This window comes from Nerophis ophidion, linkage group LG03, assembly GCF_033978795.1.
Source record: "Nerophis ophidion isolate RoL-2023_Sa linkage group LG03, RoL_Noph_v1.0, whole genome shotgun sequence".
Classification (NCBI taxonomy): Eukaryota; Metazoa; Chordata; class Actinopteri; order Syngnathiformes; family Syngnathidae; genus Nerophis; species Nerophis ophidion.
In genome coordinates this window covers 90,555,610-90,570,352 of record NC_084613.1, presented here as the reverse complement: position 1 = coordinate 90,570,352, position 14,743 = coordinate 90,555,610, and the positions used below count along the sequence as shown (strand labels likewise).

Genomic DNA, 14,743 nt, shown 5'->3' with positions numbered 1-14,743 from the left:
TTTTAATATATTTTGATTCACAAAAAATGCTTTGCAGTTCATGCAAATGAGGATGGCTACACAAAGAGTTTCCTTTCTTTATTTGGCAATTTAGACCAGTGGTTCTCAAATGGGGGTACGCGTATCCCTGGGGGTACTAGAAGGTATGCCAAAGGGTACGTGAGATTTAAAAAAAAAAAAATTCTAAAAATAGCAACAATTCAAAAATCCTTTATAAATGTATTTATCAAATAATACTTCGACAAAATATGGATGTAATTTCATAAACTGTGAAAAAAAATGCAACAATGCAATATTCAGTGTTGACAGCTAGATTTTTTGTGGACATGTTCCATAAATATTGATGTTAAATATTTCTTTTTTGTGAAGAAATTTTTAGAATTAAGTTTATGAATCCAGATGGATCTCTATTACAATCCCCAAAGAGGACACTTTAAGTTGATGATTACTTCTATGTGTAGAAATCTTTATATATAATCGAATCACTTGTTTATCACCTCCCAGGGGGTGATCAAGGGTGATGGGTCAAATGCAGAGAATAATTTTGTCACACTTAGTGTGTGTGTGACAATCATTGGTACTTTAACTTTAACTATATTTTTCAACAAGTTTTGTAGTTATTTCTACATATTTTTTTCCAAATAGTTCAAGAAAGACCACTACAAATGAGCAATATTTTGCACGGTTATACAATTTAATGAATCATAAACTGATGACAGTGCTGTATTTTACTTCTTTATCTCTTTTATTCAACCAAAAAGGCTTTGCTCTGATTAGGGGGTACTTGAATTAAAAATATGTTCACAGGAGGTACATCACTGAAAAAAGTTTGAGAACCACTGATTTAGACAACCAAAGAACCCCGAGCCAAGTCAGAACTTTTGTTCTTGTCACTCACATATACTAGTGACCTTAAGAGATGCAGCTGGAACACAGAGACCCCATTTAGACAAAGTAGTTTTATGTGTGAAATCCATCCATCCATCAATTTTCTACCGCTTGTCCCTTTCGGAGTCGCTGGAGCCTATCTCAGCTGCTTTCGGGGGATACACCCTGAACAACATTCACACTCAAGTTCACACACTAGGGTCAATATGATGATTAAAAGAAAAAGGCATTTGTAGAATGAGTGCCTGAGAGCTAAAAAAACCCTTGCCTGTAAGACATTGGTATTGTCTGCAGTAATCTCTGCACATGGTCCAAATCACTTGTGCTCTTCAGATCTCACTTCAGAGGATTAAAGGTTCTCACCGACTCCATCTGACTGTTTGACTGAAGTATGTAATCACATGGCCTTAATTTCCCCGACCACGTACATTTCAGGTTATGTTTTCAGCATGAATGAGCTGAGCGTATTTTTAAATGATTATCCAGTTTGTGTCCGTGGTACGGGGCAACCTCCCTGGTGCCTCCTAAACCCATCAAATACGCCCAAAGTCCACTTGGTTTATCATTCAAAGTAAGCTATTTTTGAGCGCAGATTTTAATTTCGATGAGGAACTCTGAGGAGTACTTATTTAACAGTCAAAGTACAAACACTAATCATCCTACTTCTCCAGCCAGAAGCTGCGTGCAGGTGTTGAACACTCAGCCATGGATACCAGCACCTCCCTGAAAATGACCTCCATGGCCGTCCAGAGCCTGTTCAGCTATGTGGAGGAGGAGAACTTGGCTGCCATCAAAGCTCATTTGGACAAGTTCAAAGATGTGGACAGCAGGAGTGATGTAAGTTGCAATAAATCTTCAGTTAGCTTGAACGATTGTTGTCAAAATAGATAAACATTATATTGGATGCTATTGGTGGTATACGTACATTGATTATTTTTTTTACGTTTTCTGTTTTAAGTTTGACATGGAAGTGATTGATACCCGAGTTAAATTGTTGAGGTGTCAAAGACGGGGACAAACCAAATCTATAAATAGTGCCTAAATGGCGCATGAACTGGAATAACAGGAGTTTTGCTGAATGTATTTTTCACAAGAAAAGTTTTTTGATGTCAAAATCAACAGTCTTGATGTCATTGTTGTTTTCCTTGTCTCTTCCTCTTTCAGAATGGTCAAACTCCACTGATGGTGGCGGCAGAGCAGGGCAATTTAGAGATTGTGCAGGAGCTCATCAGGAGAGGAGCAAACGTCAACTGTGATGACGTTGTAAGCTTGCATGCGTACCTGCACTTGTGTACACACTGCAATTAATTAAGTGGTAGTGCATTATTAGCATGCCACAGTTCTACATAATGTTAGCCAATGAAAATGGATGCATCATTCTATTGAGAAGGTGGTCAGATTGATGTATACCTTTTTTTTTAACTTAAGTTATCCATCCGTCATGCACATGCATACCAACACATGTACTGTACATAATGCACATAAACACTCAATATTAGCTCACCTATCCTGCTATTACTTGCAAAACACAATCATTTGTGTTGCTTTTGGCACATCTGTTTGACTCATTGTCCCCCTCCATGAGCACTTGGCATGGTCAGTTGGTACACTCTGTGCTGCAGATATCTCAGACAGACACTCTTTCAGCAGGACAATAATTGAGGTTCCCATGGTAACATGATTTGCATCTGCACACAGGACTGTTGGACAGCTCTAGTCTCGGCCTCCAAGGAGGGTCACATTCAAGTGGTGAAGGAACTGCTGGATAACGATGCCAACAAGGAACACCGAGACATGGTGAGAAAGTTAACTGAAAGCAATGATGGGTAAAATAGTAACAAATATCACTTTAATAATGTGCCATTCATGTCTCGATTTAATTACTGTTAATGTGACGCCATGAGCATCCATTAGCCATTGAACAAGATTAATACTACTCGAAGTGGGATGGCTCTTTTCTTGTAGTAATCTTATTTATTATCTCTTAATGTTATCCATATTGGACAGTGATATGATTTGCTTCTGGCATACAGACTTGCTAGAGACAAGACAGCTCAAAGTAATGTCTGTGTGCCGTTCGACTGATGGCATCATCATTTGTCACGCCCTCGAGGATTTTGCAATGTTGCATTCGCTCTAATTCATGCAAATTCAGCCAATCCTTGTGACTTGCAACTTTTTCCTTTACCTGCTACTTCCTGGCATATTTTGGCCAATCAGCGTCATTTTTACCTATCATATTTGTCCCTGAGGGATGCTCAATTGCATTCAACTGTCTAATCCAGGCCTGGGCAATTATTTTAACCCGGGGGGCCAAATTGAGAGAAAAAAAATGTTGCTGGGGGCAGGTGTTTGTGTGTATAATTATATGTTTCTATGTATGTATGTAACAAAAATTGAGCTGCTACCAAAGCGCCTTGTTGCAGTGAAACTTGCCAAGGGACATGTAACCAAATATTGACCACGACTGTGTGTGCGTGTGCGTGTATATATAATCCCTAGCTATCTATCGAGATACAGAGAGAGATATATATATACAGTATATGTAAGTATATATATGTGTGTGTGTGTGTGTGTGTGTATATATTTATATATATATATATATATATATATATATATATATATATATATATATATATGGACAGAATGTGCGATTGGGTCCCTTTTTTCACAAAAATGTCTAATTAAATGCTACACACGTAATGACAGACCACCTCATAAAATGGAATGAGACACCCAGAATGTACATGAAAATAAAGAATGTGGGATTCACAATTTTAACGATGAACTATAAAACATGAAATATTAACATATGAACGTCGCTCCGCTCTCACTTTTCAGACCACCTCAATTGACATCTTTGACAATCAAGCAAAATGCAACATAAATGCAGTAAAGACGGCAAAATTATAAACACAAAAAACATTGTTGTAAAAATCTGCTTTCACGTTTGTCACTGACACCCGCGTTTCAGGTTGGCTGCTCTGTAAGCACTCTGTAAAAACAAACTTTGCCCGACTGCTTATTGCCTTGTCTGAGCTGCTGTGACAGAATGTTAAACATGTTATTTGTTTTGTCCCATTTCCACATCGCGGGAGTTCCTCTAATGTTATTTAATCACAAAGAGAGAGACTATTTTGGAAGGCAATATCCGTTGTATATACATTCGTATCCATGTTGATAGAACCCAGTTGTAGCTGGGACGCGTTGTCTTTAATCTCCTTTCTAATGAGTTACATTTTATAATTAAAGAAATTCATAAAGTCATCTGCCGAGTGGGTGGAGCTACTGGGAGGAGTCCCTTGTTGGGTCAGTGATGCTACTGTACTGAACAAATATTTAGGATCGTTTTTGTTGAAGCGGATGAGATTGGAGTAGTAATTAGCTTTAGCTAAGGTAAGCATACGTTTATAATTTGTTAAACTATCCCTCCATGCTTGATGGAAAACCTAAAGTTTAGTTTCATGCCGTTTGCGTTCCAGCTTTCTACATGATCGTTTAAGAGCTCTAGTTTCTTCTGTAAACCAGGGGGTACGCCTTTTAGGGACCTTTTTTAGCTCTAGCGGTGCTATACTCTCAAGGGTGTCGCACAGGGCATCGTTAAAGTTGTTCGTAAGAGTCATTGCCTTGTTTTGTTTGTCTGAGCTGCACATTACAAATCACAGCGAGATAAATAAATAACAATGTGTGATGCTGTTCCCTCGGTACCAAGTGTGTCACGCTAGCTGAATAGTGCATTGTCTTGTCACACATGACAAAGATTGCCACTATTGTCTTGTGGAGGGATTTAGCTGTCGTTTTTAGCTGAACACAACCAGCATTATTCTATACCTTTTGGTTAGAGTGTCCGCCCTGAGATCGGTAGGTCATGAGTTCAAACCCCGGCCGAGTCATACCAAAGACTATAAAAATGGGACCCATTAACTCCCTGCTTGGCACTCAGCATCAAGGGTTGGAATTGGGGGGTAAATCACCAAAATGATTCTTGGGTGCGGCCACCGCTGCTGCTCACTGCTCCCCTCACCTCCCAGGGGGTGAGGGTGATCGGTCAAATGCAAGGGATAATCTCACCACACCTAGTGTGTGTGACAATCATTGGTACTTTAACTTTTTTTTTAGTATGTTGAGACAAATATTTATATTTATGTGTGTTCTCTAATTAGGGAGGGTGGACTTCTCTCATGTGGGCCGCCTATAAAGGTCGTACAGATGTAGCACAAATGCTCCTGGATGAAGGAGCTAACCCTAACATCACCGGCCAGGTACCTTTCTGCTTTCATATTGTACTTAATCATTAAGTATGTCATCTCTTTTAGAATAACCCTCATGGTTTTTCCCCAACAGTATAGCGTCTACCCCATCATTTGGGCAGCAGGTCGCGGTCATGCTGAGATTGTCCAACTTCTGCTGCAGCACGGAGCCAAAGTCAACTGCTCGGATAAGGTAACAACCTATCATTGACATACAGTAAAAATGTTTGTACCTCATGTTGATCTTGGTCATTGTGTTTTCTCTTTCCAGTATGGCACAACCCCACTGATCTGGGCTGCCAGGAAAGGTCACTACGACAGTGTGATGCACCTTCTAGCCAATGGAGCCGACGTGGACCAGGAAGGAGCTGTAAGTAGATTATTACCAGCGAGTTATGGCTGCATCACTTATTGTATGTCAGAGGTCTCAAATTCAATTTACCTGTGGGCCGACGGAGGTAGTCAGTGTGAGGCTGGGCCGCACTAAGGTCTCGTTCACACTGCAGGTGAATTACGATTTATTTGCCCATAAATATGCAACCTGTATCGAATATTTTCATGGTACTGTGAGCAGTGCAATTCCAAATATTTCCTATGTGACCCGAGCCTCTTTCGTATGTGGAAATAAATTGGATATTAGTAAATGTGTCCTCAATCTAAACGCTTCCGCGCTCAGGTCACATTCCTCCATCAAGAACATCATCAAAATGCAATAAGTGCCATAAATTTTTCGCCAAGATAGATGGTTACAAAATAAATAGTTGACTACGGAGCAAGTGAAAATAATGCGTTTAGGAACTCACGTGAAAGTTCCACCACTCCTGTCTTCGTCTAATCATCCACAGACATGGTCTTTAAGCAAACATCAAAGCAGAATATCTCATAAAACTGCCAGAGCTAAAATACTTGTTTTTCTTTTATTAATCTTCTACGCGCAATAATATGGTTCCGAAAATGTTGACTTTGATTACACAAATTTCTTGAAATTGCCACAAATGCCCCAGTACCGAGACCTGGAAAAACACTGTGTTTTTCCTTCCTTTGCAGAGTGACAACAACCACTGAATCACATCAATCGTTGTCTACACTGGAACTAATCATTCACAATCATTACTTTACTTTTAATGACATTTTACTTATAAACGAGGAGAAAATACCTTTGTGAAGTTGGACTGTGCAACTTCTAATTGAGTCGCGGCCGAAGACACAATTATTTTCAATGTTATTTTGCCATGACCCTGCGTGCCACATACAATGGGCTTGTTGCCACAACATATCAAATCAAAGTTTTTTTTATAAAGTGCTGTTAATACAAACCCCGTTTCCATATGAGTTGGGAAATTGTGGTAGATGTAAATTAAAACAAAATACAATGATTTGCAAATCCTTTTCAAGCCATATTCAATTGAATGCACTACAAAGAGAAGATATTTGATGTTCAAACTCATAAACTTTATTTTTTTTTTGCAACTAATAATTAACTTAGAATTTCATGGCTGCAACACGTGCCAAAGTAGTTGGGAAAGGGCATGTTCACCACTTGGTTACATCACCTTTTCTTTTAACAGCACTTAACAGCGCTTCCCCTTTGGTCCGGATGACACGATGTCAAATATTTTCAAAAACAATTTGAAATGTGGACTCCTCAGACCACAGAACACTTTTCCACTTTGCATCAGTCCATCGTAGATGATCTCGGGCCCAGAGAAGCAGGCGGCGTTTCTGGATGTTGTTGATAAATGGCTTTCGCTTTGCATAGTAGAGCTTTAACTTGCACTTACAGATGTAGCGACCAACTGTATTTAGTGACAGTGGTTTTCTGAAATGTTCATGAGCCCATGTGGTGATATCCTTTAGAGACTGATGTCGGTTTTTGATACAGCGCTCTCTGAGGGATCGAAGGTCACGGTCATTCAATGTTGGTTTCCGGCCATGCCGCTTACGTGGAGTGATTTTTCCAGATTCTCAGAACCTTTTGATGATATAAATGTTGAAATCCCTAAATTTCTTGCAATTGCACTTAAAGAAACATTGTTCTTAAACTGTTTGACCATTTGCTCACGTAGTTGTGGACGAAGGGGTATACCTCGCCCCATCCTTTCTGGTGAAAGACTGAGCATTTTTTGGGAAGCTGTTTTTATACCCACTCATGGCACCCAGCTGTTCCCAATTAGCCTGCACACCTGTGGGATGTTCCAAATAAGTGTTTGATGAGCATGCCTAAACTTTATCAGTATTTATTGCCACCTTTCCCTACTTCTTTGTCACGTGTTGTTGGCATGAAATTCTAAAGTTAATGATTATTTGCAAAAAAAAAAAGTTTACCAGTTCGAACATCGAATATGTTGTCTTTGTAGCACATTCAACTGACTATGGGTTGAAAAGGATTTGCAAATCATTGTATTCCGTTTATATTTACATCTAACACAATTTCCCAAATCATATGGAACCAGGGTTTGTACATAAAAGAAATGCCACACCAAGTGCTTTACAGACTTTGCTTTATAGACAATGCCCCAATGACCCACCTTTCCATCACGCACACACACAGCCAGTACAGTAAATATATATTAAATACATTGAACTAAATAGAATATAGCATGAATGGGAGTGTGAATGTTGTCTGTCTATCTGTGTTGGCCCTGCGATGAGGTGGCGACTTGTCCATGGTATACACCGCCTTCTGCCCGAATGTAGCTGAGATAGGCTCCAGCGACCCCGAAAGAGACAAGCGGTAGAAAATGGATGGATGAATGGATAAGTAATAAGAAAAAAGTAAAACAATGACTTCACTAAAACGTATAAATATTAGGTAAAAGCCAGAACAAAAAGGTGGGCCTAAGCCAGCTATTAAAAAACATGAATGTTCCCCCCAGCCCTGGGGTTCTCCAGCAAGCTGTTACATAGATGGGGGGCCATAATAGTGAAAGATGCCATCCCGTAACTTTGTGTCCTGAATTAGGAAGCTACTTCTGAAGGATCTCAGGGTCGGCAAAGGTTGTTAGGGTAAATACCATAAAAAGTATTTATAAACCATTAAGTAGAACCTTAAAATTGATCCTGAAACACACGGGGTGCCAATACCGTGATTTTAAAACTGGTGGAATGGGTCTGTGTTCCACAAAATTTGGGCCTGTGACCACAAGTTATGGGGTTTGGTTTCACAAAATATGGCCCTGCAGTCCACAAAATAATGGCACCCAAGCAGCATGTATTTGTTTTATAGTTCTCAGGGAGGGTTTTTGTCACAATCAAATTATTTAAGGGTATTACTAGTATTTTACTTTACATTTACCTTTCTAGTGTGGCTAAATGACACAGCCAATATATTACGAATAAAATCTACAACCAAACTATGGCAGTTTTGAGTTCTTTTTTTCTTGACTTTTCCAGAACTCCATGACAGCTTTGATTGTAGCAGTGAAAGGCGGCTACACCGAAGTTGTCAAGGAGCTGTTGAAGAGGAACCCAAATGTCAACATGACCGACAAGGACGGCAACACGGCGCTGGCCATCGCCGCCAAAGAAGGTCACACAGAGATTGTTCAGGACCTGCTGGATGCCGGCACCTATGTCAACATCCCCGACAGGGTGAGGCCCGTTCGACACAAATGTTTTTCAAAGTTGGTCCGCATAGGAAAACATTTCCATTTTGGCTGTTTTTCCCTGCAGAGTGGGGAGACCATGCTGATTGGTGCAGTTAGAGGAGGTCATGTGGAGATTGTTCAAGCTTTGCTGAACAAATATGCAGATATTGACGTCAGGGGCCAGGTAGGAGCTCTTTTTCCCACTATTATTGCTGATCCTTACAAACAAGCAGGAGGCCTGTTTGTGTTCATAATCTCCCTGCAGCTCAATACTGTTTACTTTGTTCAGGTGTTACTACTCAAGTGAACTTAGAGCCACAGCTCAGAGTTCATGCAAATATTTTGGCTCTGAAGAAGATAGGACAGCAGGGCTATCCGAGTAAGCAGGGCTGCAGCTATCGATTATTATTGTAATCAAGAGAAAATAGTTGAAATAAACACATTTTTCATTGCCATCACACTTTTTCTCTTTGCCTTTAAAACTTCTATACAAAAAAAGCCTGAAGAGCAAACTGCTCTACTGATATTAATCCTACTGGTGCTTACTCAGCTGAAGTTCTAAAACAGAAGTCGTCAACGTTTTCCAAGCCCCAAACTGAAGCAGAGCTGGAGTGAAGACCCTTACTTTTATATGTTTTAAATTTAGCCATAACCATAACCTTAACACCTCACACATGATGTACTGTAACATCTCAGAGCAGGGAAGTATTTTATCAACGCCTGTTTTTTTTTAATTCTTGAAGAACTCAATTATGAGTGAAATGTAAGGTGAAATGCAGGTATGTCATCTTCATGTAAAGACCACACAGATCTATCACTGTGTCTATTAATTACAATTACACTCAGCTGGAAATTATATTTATATATGGCATTCATGTGCAGAGCAAATACCTTCTATATTATATATCATATCAAATATATCTTATAAATCAATTAGCATGTTATATGGGTGTGCATATTGTAACAATAACAATTGTTATTTGTGTTCATATTGCACACAGACATATAAGAGTGACGGACAGGGAGCCATATTGAGTGTTGCGATACCGATGTATTTGTGTGTACTGTGTATTTTATAAGTAAAAAGACTCAGTGAGCAAGTATAACGCTCGATTATGCAGTTTGCAGTCAAGAGAAAGAACAAACTGAAATGCATTTTAGCCAAATGGGTTTTAATGCCTCACAAAGGCAGAGCAATGGAATGACGTCACAGCGGATGCTATCTTGCTTCAAAGCAACTTTATGGATTATTATTTTACTTCAATTTTTCACTTTTTTGAGTGACTTAATATTCGCCTGTGCATTAATGGATCGCTAGGAGGATGGTTGATAAAACGTGGTCGTGACTCGTCGTGAGTAAAGTGCGTTTACTGCAAACTGACACAATGTGTGTGACTTTGAGGAACGTTTGAGGAGTAAATATTGTGGTGTGGTGTTGCTTCCTTATTTGTCTTCATTCAAAGCTAAATTTAGTGTGTAGCAGTGGTAGCTGAACTGCATGTGACAGCGTGTCATAATTACGTCGGTCAGCTGGAACACAAAAAACAGATAGCGGTATCATTAGTCCAGAAACTTCACGGTCCTGATGGACTGACCTAATTAGGAACTGGTACCAAAAAATGCAGGTACTCTGTATACATCCCTAGTCATATCTACCTTCTTTAACCCCTGTTGTGGTCTTTCAAGCATCCCTACCTGTGTGAAATATTGTCCGTAGCTACAGTAATCAGGAAGGATAACCTCCTCTTCTTCCACTAGCTCTTGTAACGGCACAGAATCAACGACCACTTGAACTTTCATGAACATTAACAATGTTTGTCTTTTATAAGGGTTGATTTTGATAGTCAGGAAATAGGCAACAAATTAATGTCCATTAGTTGTGGCCGTTTGATTGTCATATTTTTTTGCTCGCTTTTTATATGCATTGGTGAAGTTTGTAAATTTAACTTAAAAGGTAGTTGCAAAAACAGCAATGTGGTGCACACAGGCGACTGTCTCCCTCTGCTGTGCGGGCTGCAACTACAGCATTTCTGGAGCGATCTTTAGTTCACGGCCCCTTTATTTTTTCACAATACTGTGTTGGATATATATTTGAAGACGTTTATAACGTCAAATGCAGACTTGTTTGTTTTTTCTAAAACTAAAGGACATGTATATCCTGTTTGTCTTTAAAGATAAAATCGAGTCCCCAGAGGGTAACATTTGTAAAATATAAGAATATATACCGTATTTTTCGGACTATAAGCCAAACCTACTAAATTGTAGAAAAAAAAAGATTTGTTCGTATATTAGCCGCAACAGACTATAAGCCGCAGATACATACCAGTATGTTGTGAAATTAGATATTTACATAAAAAGACTTTGTAAATGTTTATTTGCATACTATAGTTGTTTCCAAACGATGCCTGTAACAAGGCAGTAAACGGCTGATCAAACAAAACAGAAAAGTAATTGATGTCTTATTCATCTTTTAAAAGATGAATAAGATTTACTCCTTTTATTAAGGTTCAAAGATGTTTATCAGGATTATTCTTCCTTGTATTTTGTAAACACTGACTTTCAACATTTTTTTTTAAAGTGGATCGTTTTAGTACATAGTTTGATTCTTTTGCCTAATCCACTCCAGCGAAGAAAAATCCATGGATTAGCCGCACCTTTGTATAAACCACATAGTTCAAAGCTTGGGAAAAAAGCTTGCAGATCCCCTTTTCACGGACCCCTAGTTTAAAAACACTGTTCTAAAAGATGTGCTGAAGTCGAAACATTTATCAACTATTCTGGCATAGTTTTGCTAAAAATTATCTAGTTTTTGAGGTTCCACTGTACTTTGCTGATAAACGCCAAATAGCTTCAGGATTTCAAAATATTTTTTTCCAACATCAGGATGGTAAGACAGCACTCTACTGGGCGGTAGAGAAAGGTAACTCTACCATGGTGAGAGACATCCTGCAGTGTAATCCTGACACTGAGAGCTGCACCAAGGTATGACATTCCACATCTGCGTAACATGATCTTTCTCTGTGCCATGTTTTTCAGTATTTAATTGTGTATGACGCTTGTTTAGGAGGGAGAAACACCACTTATCAAAGCCACCAAAATGAGAAACATTGAGATTGTAGAGTTGCTGTTGGACAAAGGTGCCAAGGTGTCAGCTTTGGACAAGGTAAAGACTCCACTGAATATTTACTTTCAATTTGAAGGCTTCTTTCATCTTTGGCCTTTTATAACCAAACAGAAAGGCGACACTCCTCTTCACATCGCCATCAGGGGGAGGAGCCGAAAACTGGCCGAGCTGCTGCTGAGGAACCCCAAAGATGGCCGCCTGCTTTACCGCCCAAACAAGGCTGGGGAGACGCCTTACAACATAGACTGCACCCACCAGAAAAGCATCCTGACGCAAATATTTGGCGCCAGTACGCCACTTTCTTACTTGTTGTTCCTGGTTTAAAGAAATGGACCGAAATATTAACTGTTTTGTCTTTCAGAGCACCTCTCTCCCACTGAGTCAGACGGGGACATGTTGGGTTACGACCTCTATAGCAGTGCTCTCGCCGACATCCTCAGCGAACCCACAATGCAGCCACCCATCTGTGTGGGTCTGTACGCTCAGTGGGGCAGCGGGAAGTCGTTCCTTCTTAAGAAACTGGAGGGTATGTACTCCCGCTGTATCAAAAGGTTGAAAAAAAAATTACCTGACAGGGCTTCTCCATCCTTTCCCCTACAGATGAAATGAAGACATTTGCCGGCCAGCAGATCGAGCCACTGTTCCAGTTCTCATGGCTGGTGGTCGTCCTCACCCTTCTGCTGTGTGGCTCAGTGGCCGTCATCCTGGGCTTTACTGTTGATCACAAGCTGGCCATTGCTGTTTCGCTCAGCTTTCTCGCCTTGCTTTACATCTTCTTTGGTAAAAAAAATAAAATTAAATAATCGAACTATTAGTATGATTGAAGATTTCCAATGCGTGAATCTGTGTTGCTCACTAGAGGGCGCCGTGACCCAACAAACTGATGGACTTTCCTCTCAAAACAACTTTTTTAGATGCAAACTCATAACAAAACCTCTACACAACAAATTTTAATCTGATTATGATATAATATAGTAAATAATCAGAATGTTAAAAATATTACATTTCTTAAATCACTTCTTGTCTCAAATTTTGCTCTTTGTCTTTGTTGCAGTTTTGGTGTACTTTGGAAGCCGACGCGAGAGAGAGAGTTGGAACTGGGCATGGGTCATCAGCACCCGCCTGGCCCGCCAAATTGGCTACTTGGAGCTCCTGCTCAAACTGATGTTTGTCAACGCCCCCGAACTGCCTGAGCAAACCACCCGTGCGCTACCTGTCAGGTGACATTGACACACAAGACTGCACCAAATCTCTTTAAAGTTGTCTATTAATAAAGAGGTCTATTTCTTCTCTTATACCTGTCAGGTTCTTGTTCACGGATTACAATCGCCTGTCGAGTGTTGGAGGTGAGACCTCCATGGCCGAGATGATTGCCACGCTGTCAGATGCTTGTGAAAGGGAGTTTGGCTTCATGGCCACTCGACTGTTCAGGGTTTTCAAGAATGATGAGATTCAAGGTGAATTAAATAAAATAAAATTGTTACAAAATTAACATAAATTGGGATCTGCAGGTACAACCTGTTACTGTAGCTAAACACCAATAAGCCAATTAGGGCTGGATATGACTGGTGTTTAATCCCACATTGAATCATTAAGTGGTTGATGATGATGTTAATAAAGTGAATTATCTTACTCCGCCGACCCAACAGGTAAAAAGTGGAAGAAGACCTGTTGCGTGCCATCCTTTGTTCTGTTTGCCTTGACACTTTTCTGCCTCATTGCCGGTCTAGCCCTGCTAGCTATATTTAAGGTGGGTTAAAGCAGTTCAAATTGCCAGAAAAAAATGGTCACAGGAAATGTTGCTTCACAGATCCCATGCTGACTTGTTTATGTTCAATTTTTGAGGTGGACCCCGAGAACTTGACATTAAATGCAGTGCTGATAGCCATGGCCAGCGTGGTAGGCTTGGCCTTGCTCCTCAACTGTAAGACTTGGTGGCAGGTGGGTGACTCTGTCCTCAACTCCCAGAGGAAACGCCTGCACAGGGCTGCCAACAACTTGCACCAGCTCAAGAGTGAGGGGTTTATGAAGGTACAACAATAAAACAATTGCTACTCATCTTAAGGCGGAAATAAGCTCTTGCTTTTCTCAAACGGTATTGTTGTTGACTAGCTATTAGCTTCCTTCTCTGTGTAGTAGTTGAAGTAAACAATCACGACTAAGGCTTCAGAGGGAGAGAAGTCAGTCACGCAAGTTATGTGATGCGAGAGCATATTTTAGCCTTTCATTTTATGGTCAAAAAGATTACCAACACTTTGTTGTGCAATGTTTTAGTCAGAAATTTGTGATTAAATTCTTAACAAGGACCTATTATTCTCATGGTCCGCTCATTATATTACATTTTTGGACTTCAATAGAGCAGCCCCATAGGATTAACTTGCACAGAAATGTGAGAAAAAAATCATTTTCTGCATTCCGTGATAACGGTCTGAGTAAATAACTCCTCCACTGACTCCATTCTATATACTCCGCGATGACTGGACACACTTCCAAGGACTTCCAAATGCTGACCACAGCTAAAAGCGATATACACTGAACAAAAGTGTAAACGCAACACTGTTGTTTTCTCTCCCATTTTTCACGATTTGAACTCAAAGATCTAAAACTATTATTATATACACAAAATACCTATTCCTCTGAAATATTCACAAATCTGTTTAAGACTGTGCAAGTGAGAATTTCTTCAATGCCAAGATAATCCATCCCACCTCACAAGTATGGCCTATCAAGATGCTGATTAAACAACATGATTATTGCGCAGGTGTTCCTTAAGATGCCCACAATAAAAGGCCACTCTAAAATGTGCAGTTTTATCACACAACACAATGCCACAGATGTCGTAAGTTTTGAGGGAGTGTGCAGTTTGTATGTTGACTGCAGTAATGTCAACCAGA

At 39.9% G+C, this 14,743-nt stretch overlaps 1 protein-coding gene across 4 annotated transcripts in view; it reads left to right on the top strand.

The window, feature by feature from the left end:
* The window catches only part of LOC133550233 (kinase D-interacting substrate of 220 kDa B-like), a 95,003-nt gene that overhangs the window by 12,622 nt on the left and 67,638 nt on the right, over positions 1-14,743 (top strand). For all 4 annotated transcript variants that reach the window (XM_061896398.1, XM_061896397.1, XM_061896396.1 and 1 more), the window contains exons 2-18: positions 1,560-1,725; positions 2,053-2,151; positions 2,587-2,685; positions 5,052-5,150; positions 5,233-5,331; positions 5,410-5,508; positions 8,532-8,729; positions 8,811-8,909; positions 11,609-11,707; positions 11,790-11,888; positions 11,961-12,138; positions 12,211-12,375; positions 12,450-12,629; positions 12,904-13,069; positions 13,155-13,306; positions 13,499-13,599; positions 13,695-13,880. In XM_061896398.1, coding sequence (XP_061752382.1) covers positions 1,594-1,725; positions 2,053-2,151; positions 2,587-2,685; positions 5,052-5,150; positions 5,233-5,331; positions 5,410-5,508; positions 8,532-8,729; positions 8,811-8,909; positions 11,609-11,707; positions 11,790-11,888; positions 11,961-12,138; positions 12,211-12,375; positions 12,450-12,629; positions 12,904-13,069; positions 13,155-13,306; positions 13,499-13,599; positions 13,695-13,880 — 2,250 coding nt within the window. In that variant the 5' untranslated portion in view covers positions 1,560-1,593. The remainder of the gene's footprint in view (positions 1-1,559; positions 1,726-2,052; positions 2,152-2,586; positions 2,686-5,051; positions 5,151-5,232; positions 5,332-5,409; positions 5,509-8,531; positions 8,730-8,810; positions 8,910-11,608; positions 11,708-11,789; positions 11,889-11,960; positions 12,139-12,210; positions 12,376-12,449; positions 12,630-12,903; positions 13,070-13,154; positions 13,307-13,498; positions 13,600-13,694; positions 13,881-14,743) is intronic.